This window comes from Myodes glareolus, chromosome 22, assembly GCF_982192425.1.
Source record: "Myodes glareolus chromosome 22, mMyoGla1.1, whole genome shotgun sequence".
Taxonomy (NCBI): Eukaryota; Metazoa; Chordata; class Mammalia; order Rodentia; family Cricetidae; genus Myodes; species Myodes glareolus.
The window spans coordinates 46,718,324-46,742,451 of record NC_142047.1 but is presented as its reverse complement, the minus strand read 5'-3'; the positions used below and the strand labels follow the sequence as shown (position 1 = coordinate 46,742,451).

The following is a 24,128-nucleotide window of genomic DNA, read 5'->3' as shown; positions in this document are numbered from 1 at the left end:
GAGGGGCACAAGAGCCTGCTGCACCGTGTTGTGTGCTGGAGGCTGTCAGGCCTGTGGACTGTGCTCATCGACAGTCTCAGAGCTCAGAGGCCCCAGGGATGCATGCTGGAAGTGCCTGTTCCCCCTGGTTCCTTCCTGGGTGTGTGTGTGTGTGTTGCTGGGGGGTCACTTATTTATGCAATGATCTTGCCTTCCTATGATGAGATCCCCACCACCCTTAACTGACCCATGGTCAGCATATCGAAATGTGACTTCCTATGTCGTGTTCACTGTGTGCCACATGCTTCCTTCTGAGGCCCTCCTAGATGTTTCCCGGTCAGGTGGGTATCACTGTCATCATCACTTTAGAAACACAAATGCTGGCACGTAGGCATCTCAGCCTTGGCCTCAGGTCAGAACTGAGCCTTGAACCCAGGATCTTGGCTCCTGTGTATGTTTTGTCCACTAGGCAGTACAGTGCCTCACTAGAAGGTGACCAGGTCATACCCGCAGGAGAAAGCTACACTTGTTGGGTTTTTTTCTAAGCAAAAAAAGAGAAAGAAAGAAAGGAAAGTTTTACAGGGGCTGGAAAGATGACTCAGTGGTTAAGAGCACTGACTGCTCTTCCAGAGGACCTGGGTTCAATTTCTGCACCCACATTGCAGTTCACAACTGTGTGTGACTCCAAAATCTGACACGCTCACAAAGACATACATGCAGGCAAAACACCAAAGCACATTAATTAAAAAGAAAAGTTTTACAAAATAAAATTTGGAAGCTTGGGGGGAGGTGGCTTTAGTAGGCAAGAGTGCTTGCTGTGTAAGCATGAGGTCCCGAGTTCGAAACCACAGCGTGTCAAAAGCACACGCCTGTTTGTAAAGGAGGTAACGTCTGTCAGTGGCGAGAGGCCTTTCAGGCCTGCACATTCCCGGGAGAAAGGACCCACATGGCAAGGGGCCTGGGGCTCACGGGAGACAGCCCGAGGCAGTCAGCTCTGACCTGGAGGCTGCTGCCACGAGGGTAGCTCAGAGAGGAGCCCACAGCCAAGAGCCTGGGGAGGCTCAGAGTGCTGTGGGTTTGGCCAGGAAAGAAATGAGACTCCTCTCTGCCCTGTGGAAACCTGGGTCTGAGCTCGGTTCTCGGTGCTCTGAGGGGATTTTAGAAGTTTCTTCCTTCGGCTGTAAGATCAATGAATTGGGTTGTACCCTCCCTCGGCCTCAGCTAAGGGGACACAAAGAGGCTGGAACTGACTTTGAAGAGACCCCCTGGTCCTCTTAAGGACAACAGGAAGTAGAGACAGGTGATTGCTGCCGCCATTTTCTCCCTCAACCACGGGAGTCCTTGGTCTAACTAACCATGTATACACATGTGCACACACTTGGCTTTAGACTCCACAGGGCTTATCTGGGAGCACAAAATACCCTAATGTGCCCTCCCGTACCCAACATTCTGGTTTACAAGTCAGGGGGACAGAATACCCTAATGGGCTCTCCCCTTCCACCTCTCCCGTTCTGGTTTATGAGTCAGGTGGCTGGAAACGCACCCCTACCCAGGTGGCAGTGTGATTAGGACTTGGAACAAACAGATGCTAAAAGACTGGCAACACTACAGGATGCTAGAGATGCTGGAGGACCCCCCCCCCCCCCACACCTCACAGGTATACTTGACTTTTTGTTTTGTTTTGAAATAAATAGGGTCTCACTCAGTAGCTCATGTTGACCTGGTACTCGCTATAGAACCCAAGTAGCTCTTGAACTTGCAGTCATCCTCCTGCCTTAGTATCAGGACACTCTTGCCTCTTAACACACCTGCCTCTATACTTGAGTGTGCACACATAGGTTCCAAGGCCACAGCCACCCCTTTAGGACTCAGGCTGGCAGCAGGACCAGCCTTCCAGCCACTGCCATCCCCACGGCGGGGCGGGTTCCAGGGTACTCACAGCAGCTTGAGGATCTCCACGTGGCAGCCAAGTGTGCGGCCGGCCTGGGGGCCCAGCTCGATGCTCATGGTGCCACATGCTGGGCTCACCATGAGGCAGTCGATGAGGTTGGGCTCACTGTCGTTGCCCGTGCTGGCCGTCAGCGCCGGCTTGGCAGTGCTGGTGCGCTCCACCTCCACGTGGACCTCGCTGGAGGCCACAACCACCGACTTGAGCCGTGGCTCCGACAGTGTGGCTTCCTGAGACACCAGGTCGGGGCTGGGGTGCAGCAGGCGCAGAGGTAAGGTGGGCTTCCGGTCGCATGGTTGCTGGCAGCCGTTCCGGATCTCCTTCAGACTGGGGGAGTTGTCGCGGCTGGAGAGGGAGAAGAGAAACGTCAAGTGTGGGCAGGGGTCCGCCTTGGCAACTGGAAAGCCCAGCACTGGGCAGAGATGAATGAATGACTATACTTAGGATGCCGAGGCAGGAGGATGCCTGCAAGTTTAAGGCTGGTCTAGACTACATAGTCAGTCCCCGTCTCAGAAAAGGAAATTGAAAACCAAAGGCCATTGGTGACACAAGCCCAGATTTCCTGAGCGTTCATGCATCAGCTCAGGGGAGCTTCAGGTTCCTCTAAAATCCCTGAAAAATGACGACAAATGAAGTGGAGCTGTCATGAAGTCCATCAGGACTGAAGAAGTGGAAGGGGTGTGCATAGCTCGGGAAGAGGAGCACTGAATCTGGAGTCCAGACCGGTCTGCCCATCTCCATAACCCATCATAGCTGTGACAGCCACCTAGAACTGGTGCATCTAGACCAATGTCACTCTCCACTGTGACTGCCACCTAGTACCCGGTGCACCCAGAACCAATGCCACCACCCGCTGTGACAGTCACCAATCACTGGTACACCCATACCAACACCACCCTTGGATCTTTCCCGAGACACCTGTGATGCTTGAGCAATCCAGTCCTGCTCCACTTGTTCTCGAAGGTGAAGCTGCCCCTCCCACCTTGATACCTCTGGGGCCCATTTCATTGCCTGCCCAGCCAGGTGAGAAAACATGGCATCCGCCCTTCTCCTGGGAGCTAATAGTCCATGTCCATGGCTCCCAAGACCCACATTCTGGTGAGCCTGGACTCTCCAGGGGTCCTTTTGGAGCCCCCCCTCTACATTCTGGCCTCTCCAACTGCCTGAAGGTTTATAATGCTTGTGCTAGGTATCATAGGGTGGTAACCAAGGAATTGGGCTTTTTGGCCACAGTTGCTTAGAAAACGTGAGATCAAACATTGATGTCTAGAACTTCTTTGCAGCAGGACTTGTCGGAGCCCTGACCTGATAAAGCCCCTTCCAAAGTTCCCCTTGATTCCTGGAACAGCATCCTCAGGCATGGGGACGGCACCAACAGGTTCTGGGGTTGGTTGTCCATGCTACCGGGCACCAGGTTTCACACAGATGCTTACAGATATAATCTCCCAGGAGCATGAGAGACAGACTCCATAGGGCTAAGTGATTTCTCTCAGCGTCACAGCCTCTGAGTCTGAGCAGCTAGATCTGGAGCCTACCCTCTGCTCTAGAAGCTAAGGTTCCACCAAAATGTTAAGTTTCCAAGACTGCAGGTTTCTCCTCTAGGAAGTCCCCTTTGACTTCCTCTTCCTGCCACAGACATGCTCCTCGCCCGAACTCCAAAAGTGCATCTTTTTTTTTTTTTTTCTATCCTAGTGGACACTACTTTTCCCTCAACCAGGGAACTTCTGAAACATCCCCAGACTCAAGGAGTTCAGCCCTAGGGAGGCGGATACAAACAAATGCCAGGGCTTCCACACGACTAAGCACAGCAGGTAGCGGGGGCTCGTACCTAAGCCTGGCAACCTAGTTCAGTCCTTACTTAGACCCTGCATGGTGACAGGTTAGAATGACTCTTTTAAGTCCATTCTCTGGCAACACAGAGCCTTCCGGTAACAAATAATCAATCAAACGCAACAAAGAAAAATAAGTGCTTACAAAAAGAAAAAAAAAAGAAATAAAGAAAAAGTAAGAGCTACTTGCTTAGGTCCCTCTCAAATCTGTCACACGTGTGCCACGCCCCCAAAGAGAATCAAGCGCATGCAGGCTTTGGTGTAGAGGGCTGGGCCTCGCACTGGCGTTCCACGTGGCGGCCCCAGGGCCGTGTGCAGAACCTGAGAACAGACTCAGGGAAGGCCTGAATCCATTTTGCACCTGCCGTGAGCTAGGGCTGAGTGCAGCCCACTGAGGGCGCTCAATAAACACATTTTGGCTTTGCTGGGGGGAAAGCAATCACTGGCTTCTGGAAACCTGCGAACTCCACAGTGGGCGGAAGCCGCATGCGGTCTGTGAGGCGGGGCCTGTGCATCTCTGTGGGCTCCGACCTCATCTGCTCCCCTGGGCTCAGCACTCCAGCTCCCTCTGTTTGCCTCTGCTGGGGTCGAGGAGTGGATTTTCAAGGCCTCTTGGCTCTGCTCGGTGATTTTCCAGACAGCCACGCTAACCTGGGTCAGGCTGTCTGTTCTTTGAGTGAGGGAACATCGTGTGCTCACCGGGAGTGGTGCGGAGGCCTGGAGGGCACTGGGAGGGACTGACCAATGGGCCAAAAGGAAACAACTTGGCACAACCAGGCCTGGAGGAGGGCGGGGGAGTCATGCCATCAGCTGGGACCCCCAACTCTCGAGGACTTCCAGAGGCTCAGCTGCGCTCTGTTGGGAGCCAAGGCCAGCCTGCGTGGGAGGAACAGCAACTTTCCGTAGCCACCTCATGCCTTCATCATGATGGTCCCTCACGTTGGAGGCTGTGCAGCCTGTCTCTCACCCAGCAGCAAGAGAGGGGTAGTGCCGGAAGGGAAATCCCCAAACCATCCCTCCGCTACCTAAACGTTCTGTCCTCAGAAAATGTAACCTAGGCCACCCTCCTCTTAAGTGTGTCCTCTGGCTCAGCATCTGCCACCGGTCAGTCTGCAAACCTCGGTCGGGTCCCACCCCCACACGCTGAACAGAGATCTAATTTTTATTCATGTCATTAGTGTGTGCATGAGTGAGTGTGGTGTCGTGTGAGTATGCCTGTTTGCATGTGCATGAGTGCGGGTATGTGTGGGTACACGTAGTGGCCAGGGGTCAATGCTGGGTGTCTTCCTTTATTGCTCCCCACCTTATCTACAACTTGCCGATTTCCCTGGCCTAGCTAGCCATCTTGCTGTGAGGGGAGCCATCCATCGCACCGCTAGGGATTACAAGTGGCTCCACATCTATTCATAAAAGCCCAGCTTTTACAGGGGCTTTAGGGATCTGAACTCTGGCCCTCACACTTGGACGGCAAGCGCTTGACCTGCTGAGCTCCACCTGCTGTCAATACCATCCCAGGGGACGTCCCTCCTTCTGCGGCTTTTCTGTCTCTGGTCTTAGCCACACTAATTAACCTTGGCTCTTCCTCGCAGGGACCCTCTGTAGACCACAGGCAATTTAAGCCCGAATCTCCCACCAATAAAGCCTGCACGTAACTTCAGCAGGACGGGTAGCTCTGTGGCAGGTGTTTAGGACCACAGATGGGAAAATGCTATGTCAGCCATCAAGAGCCACCCCTGGGCCTTTGCATATGCTGTTCCCTCTGCCTGGACGCTCCTCTTCCTGCTTCTTGCCTCCCTACTCGTCTGGCGGTCTTGTCTTCATAGCGTCTCCCTGAAGGACCCTTCTAACTTGCTTCTAGCAAGAGTTCTCAGCTCTGGCTAGGGGTCCAAACACAAACCTCCAAGACCACGCCAAAATTAATCAGAAAAGGCAGCGGGGCCAGGGCATCCTTTCCTCCTTTCTTCTTTCTAAGCTGTAGAGACCTTGTCTTGTGCTGGCAAAAGGCCAACAGCCACTTCTCTAGGACAAAGGTGCCCCCCCAACCACCTATAGCATCAGCCAATTGCTTTGGTGTAAATCCCACCTCACATGACCCCACGCTGCCAAGGTGATGTCACCACCAACTGTGGGACATCCCGAGACAGACAGGAGCTGGAATTCCTATGGGACGGAGCAACACAGCCTTTGAGCTGACCCCTGTGATGTGGCCACCCTTTCCAAAACAAGGAGATAGTTTATTATTGCCTGAGGTCTCCTCGCGATGTCAGGACCAGGACCAAGAACAACAATCCTCCCCTCTCGCACCCTGCTACCTAGGAACACTCCTCATCTGTCACCGCCCCTTTCCTGTCCTTCTCTGCCTGCTGGTTTTAGTAGCGCTATTTGCTCAAGGTCAGTGACCTTAAGGAACTCGGGCCCTTTTGTTGAGAGAATACCTCAGTATGTGTTATCCCCCCCCACCCCGCCCTGCTCTGATGGAGACTAGACAGTGGGGGCCCCTTGGAATTGTGCAGCATTTCAACTGAACAACCGGGTAGCTGCAGCAGACTCCACCATGTCCTGCATCGGCCTCTGAGGATCTAAGAGACTACTACAGAAAGCTGCCCACAGATCGATGGTACTTGTGTGCCCCTAACAGCCTCAACCAGGACAAATGGGGTCAGTATTGACACGGGGCGGGGGGGGGGTGTGTGACAAGACAGACAACAAGTGTGCCACACCCAGTCTCCCGCATCAGGGGTCCCAGGTGAGGGACACAGCAACTGCCCCCAGTGCCCACAGGTGCCACCTACGTCCTAGGCACTTAAGTCTTCCTGGGGCTCCTCTCCCAGGCAAGCACCCATAGAAGCCCCTTCTGGCCCCCTCACTACTCCGTTTCACCATGTGTATGCCTGTGTCCCCACCTGACAGAGTCTGGTGTAGTCAGAGACCCACACATGTCCCCCAAGAACACTCACCCCAGGAGGGGAAATGCTCACAGGCACAAGGCAGTCACTTAGCAGGCTCTTGAGAAACACCAAGACCCAAGTTCCAAAATGGCAGGGCTGGGGACACACCTAATGCCCCCCTCCCCTAGGCACACACAAGTACACACGTGTATACATGCATCTGCTTCTCTTTTTTTAAGACACGTTCTCACTCTGTAGCCTGAAACCTGCAATCTTCCCGCCTCAGCCTCCAGGGTGCTGGAATGACCAGCGCCTACAGTGACACACATACCCGCATGTCTGAGCAGCCCTTCATAGCACCCTCCTCAGTGTGTCACCCTGCCCCAGAGTGAGCATCCTTCAGCAGGAAAAACTCGTAACTAGAACCCAGGTGCCTGTGGCCTTGCAGCAACTGACACCGGGTGTCATGTCACCTTCTCAGCCCTACACCAGGGCTGGGCCCACACCAATGGGCCGAGGCACTTGGCAAACAGCATAAAGTCAATGTGGCAACAGCCGCTCCACCTTCCCACTAGAGACGGGTGACCAGTCACCCTCTTCAGCAACACACTCCCAGGACAAGGTGGCACTGCGCCCCCACCCAGACCAATGCAGCACAGTAACACTGACCTGTTGATGAACTCTTCATAGCAGGAGTAGATGGCAGCCAGGCACACAGCCACAAGGTTGGGCAGGACCCGGGGATGTGGGCAGTGCCCTGTGGGGCCATGCATGCTGGAAGAGAGCAGAGGGACGGTAAGGAGGCTGTGGAGTAGCCGTGGGCCTGAGGTAGAGCTGAGGCGCTAAGGTACTGCCCAGGTGTGAGACCGCCTGCTCTGCCAGCCCTGTGGAGGCCAGGTGACAAGCTTGTGCCATGTGGCTGGTGACTCAGGCCTACAGTCCTGGCTAAGAATGGGCAAAGCGGGGGGGCTAGCTGAGCGGACTGGCCAGCTGCTTTGACTGGACCCCTACACCCTGAGCTGTGTGGAAAGAGAGAGGCCCTCCTCAGGTCACGGAAGGATGCAGCATATGGTGGCCTTGTCCTGGGACCGTCCCATTTGTACAGGAGTTTCTGGAATGACGAATCATGATACAGTTTTACTCTTAAACGTGTGCTTTGTTATTAACCCAGGCAGTGGTGGCGCACGCCTTTAACCCCAGCACTCAGGAGGCAGAGGCAGGCAGATCTCTGTGAGTTCGAGGTCAGCCTGGTCTATAGAGCGAATTCCGGGACAGTTGAGGCTTGTTATATGGAAAAACCCTTTCTCAAAAAACTATAAACCAAAAACTGCCCCCCCCCATCACTCAGGTCACCTTAGCTGAACACAGCGCCTCCAACATCACTGATGTCTTAGTATGTGTTAATGATTACCGTCTGTTATGGAGGTCCCTGTGTCATGGTCCTTACCTGGGAAACGGGCTGGCCTATGTGTTCAGGATGACATATGCAACTCTCTTACAAACTGTCATCACAACTGCTGTCACTGAGACAGACAGGCCTGCCCTGCCCTGTTCCACAGACCACAGTGCAGGCTAGAAGGGGACCCTGTTAACACCAGACCCCACAGAAAAACGACCTGCCTGAGTATAGGAATACTCTGTGAGTCTGTAGTGGGCGCAGGTCACAAACCCCAGTCTCATCACTAGACCAAGAGGCTTTATTTCTTGTCTTCTTTTAGAGACAGGGTCCATCGTAGCATCTGCTGGACTTGAACTTGCTATGTAGCCAAAGATGACTTTGGACCTCTGATCCTCCTGCCTCCACTTACCAAGTGTTGGGATCCAGAACTGCACCATGATGCCTGGTTCCAGCGGTGGTGGGGGCTGAACCCAGGCTTCAAGCATGTTAGGCAATCTGCCTATTGGGTCAAATCCCCAGTCCCCAAGCCAGGTGTTCTTAAAACACAGGACAAATCAATACCCTTCAGCTCGCTGGGATTGCCATTGGATAGCGTGGGTACTGGGGACCTTATTTCACAGATGAGGAAACTGAGGCACCAGAACATTCGAGAAGGAAACCTCACATAGTGCATGTAAAGGTTAGAAGGCAGCGCTGTTCTTGTCCTTAGTTCCACGTTCTACCTTAAACACCCACAGTCCCAGGGGACTGGGGGTACAGAGACAAGCACATGATTTAGGAGATCCCCTCCAGGAGGCTAAGGGCTTCCTCCTGAGTTATTAATTTGCACAACCATCTCCCAGGATCACAGAGGAACAATGACAGGCTCACTGTCAGGCCACAAGCAAGTAGCTGGGACCACGCGGGGCTGGGAGAGTCCCATGGAGGGCGCCTCCTACAAGGTGAGACACGGATCTTCCCTGTGTATCACAAACCAGGCAGTGTGGGTCAGGGAGAGGAGGGGGCGGGCAGGTAGGCGGGACACACCTTTGAATGAACTTCTTGACCACCTCCATGCCTGCATTGAGCTCATTCAGGGCGAGAATGTACTCCTGGGTAAAGAGCCTCAGCCTTGGACACTTCCCGAAGTCCTGCAGGGACAACAAAGGCAGAGTTACGGAGGCCCGGCTAGCAGCTGGGGAAGGCAGACAGCACACACCTGCACCCACACCTCTAATGACCCCCATGGTCAGGATGGGTCCTGGTGCAGGCTGCACGTTCCCACCCCATGGCTCTGCGGGGCAGGCAGAGGTCAAGTCCAGGTCTATCCTCCGCTGGACCTTGAGTGGCAGATGTCCCACCTGGTCTCTGGTCACCCTGGAAAACTACAAGTTCTTTGGAGCTAGCCACCTGCACCTCTGAGCTGGTGTCCGAGGCACTCAGCCATCAAGAGAGATTCCAGTGTAGTTATAGTGAGAAGGGTCACTCATTCCCTGGGGTTGGGAGTAGGTAACTTGGTTCTGGGCAAGTGTAGTTTCAAGTACTCTGTTACAGGCAGAGATGAGACACTAACTTCCTCCCGAGTGGAGGAGTGACAGGGGAAGCTGGCTTCGGAGTGGTGATGGGCAAGGCATCGTCCCTCAGGGGTTTCCTTTGGCTTGGTAGACCTCAGACACCCCTGGTCTCCAGAGCAAAGAATGTCTGAAGACCACAACCACCTTCAGAGACATGGGGGAGGCAGGAATGACGGGGTGCACCTGCGATCCTAGCTCTTGAGAGGCTGAGGCAGGAAATTTGTGAGTCTGAGACCAGCCTGGGCTTCACAGTGAGACCTATGTACAAACGAGGATGCTAGTGGTGACCGGGAGCTGGAAGGAGATGTGGGTGGTAGGCGTGGGCGTGCAGGAAGGCAGCACTGTGTAAGAACACGGCGAGGGAATGGGAGTGTGTCTGCGTCACTGAAGGTGGGTCAGGGAGGAGGGCAGCAGCAATGAGGAGGAAGATGGGCACTTAAAAAGGCAGAACTCCGAACCTGGGGCACAGCCGCCCATCTGTGACTGCACCGGAGGCTTCATTATGGGCCCTGGCCAAGGACAAAGGGATTCTTCCTGCTCTAGCCGAGGGGCATAATATGAGAATGACATCAGCAGGTGTGGGCAGAGCAAGCCCGACCAGGAGGGACAGGCCAAGTACCTAGAGTGGCGCAGGGGCTTGGTGAGTCCTGGACTTGGCTAGAGAAACGGGCAGTGAAGGAAGAGGGAAGCACTCTTAGAAAGGGTCTTTTGGGTCTTACTGGGCAATGATGGCCTTACTGTCCACTTGTGCTTGTTCCCATGCTCACTGAGGGGTGGAATGCTGGGCATTGACAGGTACCAGCCCACAGTGCCCTGCCATAGGTGTATAGTCCGGTCAGTGAGAGGAAGGACACACTCTTGCTCCAGCTCTGGGAAAATAATGCATTCGGCCAGCAAGAGGGTAACAGTTGGTGTCACCCAAATCGTCCTTCCCTGCTCAACAGGACCTTGAAAAAAAATCACCTTGCGGCTCAGTGGCAGAGCCCTGGATTCAAACCCCAGCACAGGAGCAGGGGTGTTACAGCGTGCTCTCTAAGGGCGTTTGTTTACACAGGGGAAGAACAGAACCCAGGGAGGAGCCTAAGCAGCGTGCACACACACTCACGCACAGGCACGTGTGCAGACGGTGGGCATGCACACACACGACACTGAGCTAGGAATGGAGTCCTGCAGGCGGACTTTGAGGCAGGTCATCTGGCCTTCCTGTCTAGGGAGATGCCCATAGTTCTCCATTCTCTTACAAGGGGTGACAGAAAAGCTGTGTGGCCTCAGCCTGTCAAGACAATCTGGGCTGCTCCGAAGAGCCCTGTGGGATGAAGGACGGTGAACCCATCTCTACCCGCTCCGCCTCTAGGGTCGCATGAGTCTGCAGACACTGCTTCCCTGAACCCTGTTAAGGATGTGTGGTCATGAGACTCTATGGCGCAGCTTTACGTTTCCCGCTCTTCCCCTGGTTCCTTTCTGTGCTTCCTGTCAACCTGAGTATGGCCAAGATCCTCCAAGAGTCAAATGTGGCCCAGATATTTAACGTCCCTGATGCCTGTGGGGGTGGAGAGGACATCCCTTAAAGGCCAGGCCAGCAGACAATGTAAATTATGCATTTGCCCTGGAGGTATTTCTTATTTGTACTGAAAATATTACCCCGTGGTCACTCCTGGAAGCCCATGAAATGAACCACGAACAAGGCTAACTGAGCCAGACTGTTGACTTTTCCCTTTAAGGCTGCTTTCCCCCAAAGAACCCTTAGGAGATGTTTATTGACTACCAATGAAAACGCAGAATTGCTTATGCCCGCGAGTAGCAGGATCTATTATTCATGGCACCCACACGGTTTCCAGTTGCTCCTCCTGCCTGGAGCACTGAGTAGCAAAACTCTCCCCGAGGCTGCAGGTGTGCCGCACTCGATTAATGATGTCTGTCACGAATACAGCCGGCCTGGTGGGTGGTGCAACTGCCAAGCACTTTCACTCCTGACTGGGGAAGGGGTTGCACTATACACACCTCCCACTACCACCAGGGGTTTGCCGAGGGCACAGGAGAGTGTGTGGCACATGAACTGATTTTCCAGGTTGCCCTTTCTCAGAGTCTTTTCATGTACCCAGGCAACCTTAAAAAAAATCAAGCTGGCTCAGGACCACTCGAGGTGACCTGACCTTAGATGTCCACTCTCCATATCATAAACATACGCAGTGACACAGACCCTGTGACCCTGCCTAGTCTTTCGGGTCTCAGACTTCTATGTATATAATATCAGAGGGCTGCCACTGAGTTAATGACACCATGTTGTTTGGCTCCAAAAAGGTGCAAATTAAATATCCAGGACCATGTTTGTTACTCTTAGGCCTTGTCTGTGCTGCCGGCCTGTGGTCAGCCAGCAGGTCTTGGCTGTCGAGTCTCTGTTGCCCTACATGGAGCACCGAGAAAACAGCTGCCATTCTTCCATTAAGGGCCACACAGATGTTGAATGCTGGGTCCTTGAAGGGGACAATTAAGTTCCGTCTTGTATGTTTTAAAAAATGAACTAAACTATACCCCCTTTTGATTTCTATCACTTCCTCCTAATGTGTGTCTCTGCCACCTTTGCAAATGACAGGGCCTCATGTAGAATGCACCGGCCTTAAATTCATCATGTAGTTGAGAATGACCTTGAATTGACTTGCCGGCCTTTGCCTCCCCAGGGCTAGGATTGGAGGGGTACATTACCACACCTGGTTTATGAGGTGTTAGAGACAGAACCCAGGGCCTCGTGCATGCTGAACAGCATCTCCAGCCCTCCCAATGCCCTCTGTCTGTTCTGGGGTCTCATCTGGGATGGCACGTGACAGTTGTCATGTGTCCTTCCTCTGGCCTGGGCAACAGCTCAAACTTTCCTTATTTTAATGACCTGGGCAGATATTTTGTTTCCTAAGATTGGACTGGGGTGACAGGCTAGAAGGGGAAAGATCCTCAGAGTAAGGGTCCGCGGTCACCACTGTGATGTTGATATTTATGCAAAGGCCACATTTTCTAGGCTTTTCCCACTGAAGCTGCTCTCACCCCTCTCCACCCTACCCTCCAGAAGGAAGTCACTGTGCTTGCCCATCCTTCAAGAGTGAAGAGTCCCACTCCACATCCCTGAGAGCAGAGTACCGCCTATGTCCCAACAGTGGGGACCACTCTGTATGGAAGCCACGCCCCCTGCCTGCTTTCGTGAAGAAAAACACAGCCCTAGAGAACAGGCTACACAAAGCCTCAGCTCCTGAAACAAGCGCCGGCCACGCCCACCCACCGGAGGCTGTCCAGTCACTCACCATGTTATGCTTAAGGATCCTCTGAACCACCGGGGTGAACACCTCGATGACCACCATGGACCGGGGCCGCTCTCTGCAGTGCTGTGGGGAGAGGGACGTAGTCAGTGCAGGCTGTGGGAGCCCCACCCACAGCCCACTGCTCCCGGAGGCCAGGGGAAGTCACCAAGCCCAACAAGGCCGCAGCTTACTTAGGAAGACCGTATGCTTTAGAGCAGGCTGAGGCTCACAGTGAAATCGCCAAGTGGAGATGTGTCACGGTCTCCCCATCTGCCAATTGCTCACAGCACCACAGTATATTGGCGCGAGTGATTAGCCTATACTGGCATGTCACAGGGCCTAGTCTACACCAGGGTGGCCTCTGGGTATACACTGTAAGGGTCTGGACCCAAGGCCAAGAATACCCATCACCATGACAGTAGTATATAGCTGTTCTGCTTGAACTCTGTTTGCCTAGCACCTTGCCCTTCCTCCGGCCTTTGCAACCACTGAACTCTGAACCTCCCTAGCAGCCTGCCCCTCCTAGAGCTGTACACAGAGGTCAACAGGGCCTGTCTGAAACGAGGAGACCGAAAAGCAATTGATTCTTTTTTTTATGTAGGGCTTGAATGTTTTTATGCAATGTTTTCAGTGTGCCGATTTTGACAGTTTCCTAGCCCTGGCGTCATGCCAGCGCTACAGTTTTGGGTTTTGGAGCATCATGGATTTCAGATTTGGGGACTACAGACTCTTTAACTCGTAGCTGCAATCACAAAGACACGCATCCTGGCATCCTGAGCAGCTCGGTGTCCCTGAGTGCTAACGCTCCCTCCCGGGGTGTGAGGCTAGTGCTCCCTGCTGGGTGGCTGCAACTCCACTCTTCGCTCCCTTCCTCTTTTGAGACAGGGTCTCCCTAAGTAGTTCAGGCTATCCTCCTGCCTCAGTCTTCCCGCCGCTGGGATTACAGGTGTGCACCACCACACCTGGCTCCTCATTTCTTGGTAATGCTGAGGAAGAGTGCCCTGATGGGTGGGGAAATGACTCAGTAAGGCACATGCTGGGTGCCATCCCCAGACCCCAGGCACGAGGCAGGAGGGGCGGTTCCATGGTTATGGCGGAATTAAATCAGGAAGGCTAAAGCGGCAAAAGATGGGAGTTTGGTTCCCAGCACCCACACCGGGCAGTTCCCAGCCACCTGTAAACTTCAGCTTCAGGGAACCTGGTGCCCTCTTCTGGCCTCCACGGGAACCCACATAAACATAACACGCGACCTACGTTTACACATAAATAAAAATGAAAACCAAAAGGCTTGTAATTCCAGCATCTGAGAGGAAGAGACAGGAGGGGGCTCACCGATCAGCCAGCCTAGCCAATTGGAAAGCTTCACCTCAGTGAAGAAACCCTGTTGTCAAAACACAAAATCTGCCCAAGGTACCTGAGGTTCTCCTCTGACTTCTACATACACGTGCATACATGAGCATGTAACTCAGGCACACGCATGTACAGAAACCACTATATAGGCAGACCACAGATAATTTATCTAGTCACTTACGGAGGAATACCTCAGTTACTTCAGAGTTCTGGAAACTGACTAAAGCCACTATACACATCTGTGGATGGACTTAGGTTTCTAACTCAACTGGGTGAAAACCACAGGGAAATATGCTTTTCTTTTACTAAGTAAGGGGGGGGGGAACCCAGACGGGATAGGATCTTTTGTTGCTTTTGGTTCGACCTCGAATGTTCTGGACCATTTCAGAAGGGTCTTTTCTCCCTCAAATTGCATTCATTATGTAAGATCCAGCAAGGCTGTCTGAGAAGCTGAAGAATATTCTGGATGTGGGGCAGCCTCTGACTTTCCAGTGGCTGCTGTCAGTACCTTGCAGGAGTCCGCAGGCCAAGCTTGGCTCTTCCTTCCTCACCATCATGGAGTCCCTCACACTAGCATTTAAGATAGTGTCTCACATAGCCCAGGTTGGCCCAGAATTTACTGTGTAGCCAAGGATGACTCTGACACTCTGATTCTCCCGTCTTCATCTCTCGAGGGCCGGGAATTACAGATGTGAGCGATCACCCCCAGTTTTATGCAGCAATAGGAATCAATGTGAGGCTTGGTGCATCTGTGCTGGTAAGCTACACCCTCCGTCCCCTGGTGCCTTGTTCGGAAGAAGCTGAGCAGACAAGCTTGCTTGCCCCACTGACCTTACCCCACTGACCTGATTGTACATATGAGCCCCATAGCCCCAGAGGAATTCAATCTGCAGCTCTTAGTGAGACCAATGGACCTGGGAGAAAGAGCCAAGGACTTCTCTGGGAAATGAGGACAGCAAAATTTCCTCAGGCCTTTGCATTTGGGGCCTGGAAGTCCAGCAGGAGGGACTGTCTGGAAGCCTCCTCAGAGAGGCCCTGGGGGCTGATGGGGGAAGATAGCCTGAAGCCCCAGACACTGGGCAGATCCTCACCTCTTCCAGTTAGGTTCCAGCAGGGACTACCTGGCACAAGGTCTGTTTTCTCCTACTTTACTTCCTGCTAGCAGGAACCCCAGGGAAAGACTTACTTTGGGGATCTGGTGAAGTTGCTCAGCAGGTAAGGCCACGAAGCCTGACAACCTGAGTCTGATTCCCCCAAATCTACAAGGTGGGAAGAAAGCACCGACTCCAACAAGTTATCCTGTGACCCCCCCCCCCAACACACTCATCACGGTCCATGTATGTACAAACACATAGAATAAGTAATACATTTTTAAAAAGACTTTGAACATTTGTAACCATACGACAAGGAAAAACCACCAGCTTGAGAGGCCTGCTCGGGGCTTGCATGGATGAAACTGAGCAGCAGGCTGTGAAGAAGCTAACAGGTCCTACAGGAGCCTAAGGCTCAGTCTCTCTTACTCCACCTGCCTAGAAGTTGAGTCTGGATGGTGGTGGAGGAAGCCTCTCTCCTGTGTGGGCTCGCCATGCTGATGGATGCTCGCTTGCTTGGTCCAGAGGGCCCATTGCCTATACTGCATGAAATAGGGGCGTCTGTGCTGGGTCCTGAAGAAGTGCCCCTGGAGGCCATAGGCTGGCCAATGCGTGAGTCACTGGGAAAGGGGTCTCCTTATAGGAGAAGCAGAGCCAAAGAGAACACAATCTTGTCCCGTTTTCCAAGCCCCCCACCCATAGCACTCTGCTGCCGGCCATCGAGGGGCCAGAAAAACCCTGCTCCAGCTTTATATGCTTATTTCATGATAAGCATAGCCTACATGTTCCCAATGGGCAGCATGGGGCTGGAGAAGGGGGCAGGGGCCCCACATAGTGCTTAAGGGAACCATGCAGTAGGGACAAAGGAAGTTTGTCTGCAGGCTAAGACCTGACAGTGCTGCTGGAGGGGTGAAAGATATAAGCATCTGTCTTTCTAAGGATATCAAGTTATTACAGGACACACACACAGAGGGAGGAGAGAGAGGGGGAGAGAGAGAGAGAGAGAGAGAGAGAGGAGAGAAAGAGAGGAGGGAGGGAGAGGGAGGGAGAGGGAAAGAGAGAGAGAGGAGGAAGAGGAAAAGAGAGACAAGAGAGGGGGGGAGAGAGAGAGAGAGGAGAGGGAGGAGGAAGAGGGAAAGAGAGAGAGAGAGAGAGAGAACGAACAAAGGACAGGCAGATTTGTGGGTCAGCCCAGCCCCCCAGGCTGCTCCGCAGTTGTTCTGGAAAGGCCCTGTCCCCTGGTATGGCTGGCTATGTTGCATACAAACTGCTGCGAGGTTGGCATCAGGTCCCTGGGCATGTTGCCCTGCTCTGTGGCTCCTCCAAGCTGACCTGGCACATGTTGCCAGTTTCCCTTGTCCAGGGAAAGCCCTGCAGTCAGGCCCCTACCCTGGGCCAGCCAGTGCTCAGAGGAGCCTCAGCTAAGAATAACCCAGCTCTGACGTCAGGAATCCAGAAGACTGGCTGCAAGCTGCCTCCCAAGACAGCCAGGAATAGTCCACAGAAAAGCCAGACGCCGGGTTCTTCCTTAGCTTGTCTGTCAGAGGACAGCAGCCCCCCAGGCGGGTACCTACAAGCCTCCTGCTTGCACCTGGGACCCTACTAGGCTGTGCATTCAGCCGCACTCTGGTTTGCACACCGTGGTGACGGTGGCCTTTAGTGGCCCACTGCGGTGACACCATACCTTGCAGAAGAATTCACAGAGATCTGGTGGTGGGTGGTTGTTTTCCAGCAGAGGCGCAATTGCCTACAAGAAAATGAACAGCCATCAGTCTATAGGACTTGGTGGAGGTGGAGGTGGGGGTGGGGTGGGAGTGAGGGGCGTGGCCTGCAGAACATAACATAGCGGCTTAAAATGAAAGGAAAACATCCCTCTGCCCTCCGCTGGGTAGAGCTACTTTTCTAACGTATGGACCAGAACTCCAGAGTGCAGGAAGGCTCCAGCCTAGACCCACAGTGGCACATCCAGCTTCAGGGGCTTCATGCCTAGCTGGCATTTACCCATGCTGCCTTCAAGTCCACAACTCCTGACTACGCAGCAGGAGAACTGATTGGGTGAACACAATGCCATTTTAAACAAGGAATTTGGGGCACTGGAGAGATGCTCAGTGGTTAAAAACACTGCTCTCCCAGAGGACCCAAGTTCAATTCCTGGCACCCACGTGGTAGCTCACAACTGTTTGTAACTCCAGTTCCAAGGAATCCATCACCTTCATACCAGCAAACGTATATGAAATAAAAATAAATCATAAAAAAAATAAACAAAGGATCTGGGCACCTTCTATGTTCCTATGGGGGGAGCAAGTGGCATTGTCTCAAGTACAGCCCAAGAGGTCTCTGGAGTCATCAGAGAGCGGGGTTCCTCAGCCATCAGGCCGAATGTACTTTGTGGGGTGCCCAGTCCGGTGCACTATGGCAGGCCCAGCAGAACCTGTGGCCTCACCTTGTTGAATGTGACACACACACCATCTCTAAGCACATCTAAGTTCACATTAAGGATGGGTGCCCCCCACCCCACCCCATGCCGAGGAACTGCTTAACAAGTTTGGGGTTGGCTGTGTCACACAAGGGCCTGGCTGGTTCTAGGGGAGCCATGGAAAAGACTGCATAAAGTAGGTAAGCCAGGTCCAGGAGTCATTCCGGCTGCCTGGGAGGCTGAGGTAGGGGGTCTGGAATTGGAGGTTGGCCTGCGCTGCAGAGTGAGTTCAAGGACAGCCTAGACATCAAGACCTTCTGCTAAAAGAAGTCACAACAAAAAAGTGCCTAGATGCTGCTCGGTGATGGGGTGCTTATCTAGTCTGTGTGAGGCCCTGGGTTCAATGCCAGGCACCAGGGAGGAGGGAGGAGAGATCAAGAGATTGAGATTGCTGGCAACCAGGTACTCAGGTGGGCAGGCCTCTGAGATGAAGCTGCCACCACTCAGACCAATAGGCCGAGCCATGCTCAGACCTCCTCTCTTTTATCTACTCTTAGACTATCCAGCATGGTGGCCACCAGCCACAGGTGACACCTCCCATCTCAACTGACAAATACCAACGATATTTGGAAGGAAAAAAAGATTATCATCTTGTCATTCTGGCTCCATTTCTGCTGCTGGGCAGTCCCAGAGAACTCAGGTCAGGGGTTCCCAGCCCAGGGCAGGGCTAGTGACACCTCTCACCATCCCACCCCATGCAGATGACAGAATGGCAGTGTTTGCAATGGGTCTTCAGTGCCCCCCACACCAGCCTCTGTGTGACGAGAACTGTGTGGCTTGTCAACACACTGGGAGGTTGTACCGATCCATTGAGAATGGAGAAAACTGGGTTTGGAGAGGAGAAGGTACAGGCTCAGGGTGCACAGTCGGCAAGCAGCAGAGCCAGAACTCCGAGCCCACTCTGGTGACCTCACGCGTGAGTTACTGTTTGCTCTAGGTTTACAGCTCCACTCTTCACATCACCATGGAACAGACCAGAGTATGGGGATAATGACTTAGTTGAAGGAGAAACTGGGCAGCGAGGGACAGCGTGATATGGACAGCAGTAGGCTTCCCTGTGACCTGATCAGCCCGGATACTGCCTCCGTTATCTGCTGCCTTTTTCTGTCTCCTGGAAGCAGACAGGTCCCTCTCTCCACCCCAGGGCCAGATGACCGAGCATGGCCCTATTTGTTAAACAAAGGAAGGCTTCAGGTCCCAGTGGCAACAACAGGATGGGAGGCCCCTTCTCTGCCTACGAGGCACTGCCCATATTCTACTTGGGTACCAGTGCAGGACAGGGTGTGGTTCCCTTGAGTTGGGTCATTCTAGTCCCTTTTTGCCAGGTTTTCCTAATGGAAGTGAATTACAGTGTGGGGTAGGGAGCTTGTTTAGCACTGATAACAGTTGTCAAGGGCCACGTTCAAGCCACGCCCTCACCTGATCCTTACACCCACAGGTACAGGTAAAGAGACAGTGGGTCAGGGGGTTTGCCGGGTCTTGGCAGAGCATGAAGTAATGAGTTTATTTAAATACATTGATATAATCAATAAGCAAGCTCTCGGTTTTTGTGGACTCTTTCTAGAAGCCAGGGGCTTTGCTCGGCATGTTAGGTATGATGGTTCAGAGAAACCTGAGCAGCCAGTGAGAAAGGCACCAAACTGGCATCTTACGGAGTCTGGGCACTGAGGTCACTGGGCTGGAAAGGACGCAGTGAAATAAAAATACAAGTATGTCCAACTTGTAGCTCGTGGATGTCCATGAATGCAGGCCACAAAATCCCAAGCTTAGAAACATGACAAGAGCTGGTGGAATGCTTGGAAGGTTAAGGGATTGCTGTGCAAGCTTCATGGCCTGAGTTTGGTCCCAGGAACCCACACAGAAAGGACGAGTGAACTGGCTCGCTTGTGGCTGCCTGCTGATCTCCACACATCCCCCACGGCACACATCCCCCCCCCCCATACCATGCACACACACAGGAAGTAAATTTAAAACACTGATGTTTTGGGGTAATTATTTTGGTAACTCAACACAAGGTTCCTGAGCATGAATTTTGCAGATGACAATACTGTGTCATGATGTCAAAAGGTTGGACGTGCCTGCGAGAGGCATCTTAATGAAGTAGGTCTCATGAGGGTGCACTGGGCCTAAGGCGTACCTGGTACACTTTGAGATATTTCTGTCCCAAAGGCCTCTTGAGAGTGAAAGATTGTCACACTCTGACAATGCCCAGGGTACCTTCAAAATGAGGGATTTCCCTCTGCGGATGTCACTATGCAGAGGGAGAGGCACCTGAGCATGAAATTTACAAGAAAGGCCTGAAAGGATCTCTGGGCCACATTGACAGGTGGGGTGACAGATGTGGAATATGTCCCTTGCGTGAAGAACCAGACCCATGCCCGAAGCCGTTTACTGTGGGTAAACAGTCTCTGAAGATGGCAATGCGGGGGGGGGGGGGGTAAGTGCTTTACCACACGCCCCACCCCTGACCGGGGCACTCTAGGCTGGGGCTCTACCCCTGAGCCAATGCTTCAGACCCTTTTGTATTTTTTTTTTTATTTCCAGAGAAGTCTTATTAAGTTGGACAGTTCAAGACTGGTCTTGAACTCATCACATAGCCCAAGCAGGCTTCAAACTTGTGGTCCTTCTGCCTCAGTCTCCTTAGGGGCTAGGAAAATAGACTTGTGCACCAGACTTAGCTCAAAACCTACTTAACAACGATGACGACAAAGGTAGAGCGAAATCTAGCAATATCAAAGTTAAGTCAGTCCTCTGTCTATGGGCTCCTCAATGACGCATCCAACAACCATGGCACACATTACTAGAGACTCAGACACTTGCAGAGTCTGACATCCTCGGGGGTCCTCAAATTACCTGCAAATTCTGAGAGTGACTATTTTTTCCTGTCTTGAATATTTTTCCCCCTTTCTGCTTTTTGGTGATGCTGAGAATTGAACCCAGGACCTTGTACATGCGAGCTAAGCATCCTAGATGTGGATGAATGTGCAACATGTGCGTGCCTGGAGCTACGGGTGGCTGTGAGCCACCAAGGGTTCTGGGAATGGAAACTGGGTCCTCTGAAAGAGTAACAAGTGCTTTTAACTGCTGAGTCATCGCTCTAGCCCAGTGGTTCTCAAACTTCCTAATGCTGCAACCCTTTAATACAGTTCCTCGTGTTGTGGGGACCACTCCCCCAGCTATAAAATTATTTCGTGGTTACTTCATAACTGTAATTTTGCTATTGTTATGAGAGATGGCTCAGCAGTTAAGGGCACTGCCTGCTCTTCCAAAGGTCCTGAGTTCAATTTCCAGCAACCACATAGTGGCTCACAATCATCTGTAATGAGATCTGGTGCCTTCTTGAGGAAGAGACCCGGTCAGGTGTCCTCATCAATTTAGACCATGAAACTCAATATGGACAAGTTCAACAGAACCGCCATATACGAACTGCCCGTGCATGTTTCAACATTGCCAGGGCACAAATTTCATATTTTTCATGAATCATAATATAATACTTGATATGCAGGATACCAAATATGCAACCTCTGTGAAAGGGTTGGTCCAAGGCTCGTGACCCAAAGGATGAGAACCACTGGGGCCCAGTCCAAGGATAACTGTCTTAATAACACTAAAATGTTTTCATGCAGCTTGAAGAGATGATTTTGCTCTTGCAGAGGACTGGGTTCAGTTCCCAAGAACGATACGGGGGCTCAGAACGATCTGTATAACCCAGTTCAACGGGATCTAAAGGGATCTTCTGACTTCCATTGGCACTGTTGGCACACGGTACACAGACATATAGGCAGGTAAAACACCCACACCCATAAATACACACAGGCAAAAACCACGACGCACATTAAATAGTAATAAAATAAACTTTGCAGGTTCTTTAAGTAACTATCACAGCCATGTCTAGATCCGCTGAGCTTGAACTCGTGCTAACATTAAGTCTGCTTTCTTCACCATCACGTAGAGTGGGCCAGGGCAGGATGTGTGTGCCAGTTTGTGTGCCTCTATTGACACCCAGTGGTAGTCACTGATGGCTTTTCCAGCTAACTCAAATATTGCTGGAAAAGCAGGTACACAGAGAATGACCAAGAGCTGCTACAGGGGACTGACTGTTAATAGGTCAACTATGATGACAATATTCTGGGCTGGAGGGAGGCTCCAGGAGACGTGGCAAGGATGTTAAGCCCTAATGATGGTAGCTGTGGCAGTGAAGAAGACAGATGTGTGTGTATGTGTGTGTGTGTGCGTGCGTGTGTGTGTGTGTGTGTGTGCGCGCGCGCGCACATGCAGCATACATATAGTCTGGAGACGGGGAGGGGAAGGGATATGGAGGGCTTAATGTGGCCATTTTAGCCAGGTTCCTCAGAATAAGCTTCTCCCTAAATCTTCTATGAGTGGGGGACTTTCATGCTCCCTCCAGGCCATGGCGTCCAGCAAGACCTGGGGCCACAACCTCCTCCGCAGCACTCACTCAGACTGCCACTGACCCAGCTGGCTGTACCGCTGTCTTTGTGCATACAGGTCCTTTCTCTTACTGCCTTTCCCTGGGGTGACACTCCCACCCTTCAAAACAACCTGGTTCTGGAAGCACCCCGACTGGTCAAGCAGACCAGCTGCCTCTTCCCTGTGCTCCTCCATCACCCAGAACCACCCCTGCCCTTGGCTGAGGCACTTTTTTTTTTTTTTTAATCATAACTGAGCTACCGGGGCCCTGGAATCCACAACGCATGTCTCCAATGGCAGGGCCGGTCTCTGGTGGGGGCAGAGCTGGGGTTTGGCACACTCATTCCCACAGGTAGTGAAGGCCTGCCACACGAGCTGATTCACTGACAGGACACCAGGACACAGTGCAGTCAGGAGCAGTCAACGGGAGCTGTGGCGGGTGCACCAGCTATGAGCCAGGTGCCAGACCAGGAAAAGAAGTGCTACTGACCCCACTGAGATATGAAAGGCAAGCAAGCTCGCCTCCTGATGGGACACAGGGCCTGGCTCTGCTGGAAAAGCTCAAAGGGCACTGGGGGTTGGCATGTTACCCCCAAAGCTGCAGCCCCTCCTCACAGGCTCAGCCTCTGATCTCCAGAACAGTGTCCCGCTTCGCTTCCAATTCCAGTTCTGTTCCCCGGCTTCCTGCTCCCTCAGGCTTTATGTTCTAGCAATGCCGAAGTTCCCACAGGACACCATGTTGCTTTAACCTCTGCACCATTGAATACATTGTTTGCTCTTCCCAGGATGCCTTTCCGCATCTAACAAACTCCTATTGATGCTGGCAAACTCCTATTGATGCTTCAAAGCCCAGCTCAGATGTCACTGCCCTGGGAAACTTTCTGGCTCTCTCCCCCAAGAGTCTGTCACTCCACTATAGACCCACTATACACCTCTCCTTTGCAGTGATAACATCTGTCATCCTACAGCAGGTGAATCTGTGATCTGTGACAGCAGGGCTGTCCCTACCACTTAAGGGACTCGGGTAACAGGGCAGGACTCAGATGCCATCGGTGCAACCCCTCTTCTCTCTTGTCATTACAGTGTCTCGGAGCTTAAAACAGCCCAGGAAAATATTTACCCAAAGGTGCTTAGAACACTATTGGAGTCTGAGAAAGATGACCTCACTGTGTGTACTAGAGGGGTTTTCAGTCACGGATTAATTAGGAGACAGAACCAGCACAAGGGAGGGTTTACCTGCCCAGCGACAGGGTTGATGGCTCTAACTGAAAGCCACACCTTCCTGGAGACTTGGGAATGAGAGGGTGACAGAGACCCGCTTGCAGGGAACCCCAAAGGCTGGCCATCACGACCGTCTCCAGTCAGCTCTGCGCTGAACACTGAGGCAAGATGGGGAGTGGGCAGCAAAGTGATCTGTCAATGGCCGGGGCCGCGGCGCAGCCTAACGCTTTAGGAACAGTCTCAGGCTGGGCACCAGACTGGGGCTTTAGAGTGATGAGGGAATGGGAGGGAGGTTGGCAACTTACCACAATGATGTTCTCATGCTCCTGAGTGGTCAGGTTTGTGTTCTAAAGGACAGAGAAAGAAGGAAAGCGCAGTCAACAAAACCGGGCATTGGACCGCAAGGATCCACAGCACGGCAAAATGTCTTCAGCCTTCAGCGGTCCTCAGCAACCCCCCCTTCCCCCCATCACTTCTTCACTCAACACAGCAGGCTAACTCTGGGACGGGGCAGGACGACGGGTACATCCTAGCTAGAAAGCTTCAACTGTTCACTGAACACAGCTCAGATTGACCGTGGGAATGTCTGCAGGGGACTGTCTCGTCTCGATTTGATGTAGCAGGGCACAGCCCACTGTGGGCAGCACCGCACCCTACCCAGATAGCCCTGGGCTGT

The 24,128-nt window shown here is 52.7% G+C and overlaps 1 protein-coding gene across 1 annotated transcript in view; it reads right to left on the bottom strand.

Annotated features, from left to right (window-relative positions):
- Cmip (c-Maf inducing protein) overlaps window positions 1-24,128 on the bottom strand; it is a 194,232-nt gene that overhangs the window by 17,565 nt on the left and 152,539 nt on the right. Inside the window, exons 5-10 of the mRNA XM_087900457.1 lie at window positions 23,758-23,799; window positions 17,009-17,071; window positions 12,887-12,967; window positions 9,070-9,173; window positions 7,314-7,418; window positions 1,919-2,272 (exon numbers count right to left, since the gene is read on the bottom strand). Of these exons, the coding sequence (XP_087756583.1) occupies window positions 1,919-2,272; window positions 7,314-7,418; window positions 9,070-9,173; window positions 12,887-12,967; window positions 17,009-17,071; window positions 23,758-23,799 (749 nt within the window). The remainder of the gene's footprint in view (window positions 1-1,918; window positions 2,273-7,313; window positions 7,419-9,069; window positions 9,174-12,886; window positions 12,968-17,008; window positions 17,072-23,757; window positions 23,800-24,128) is intronic.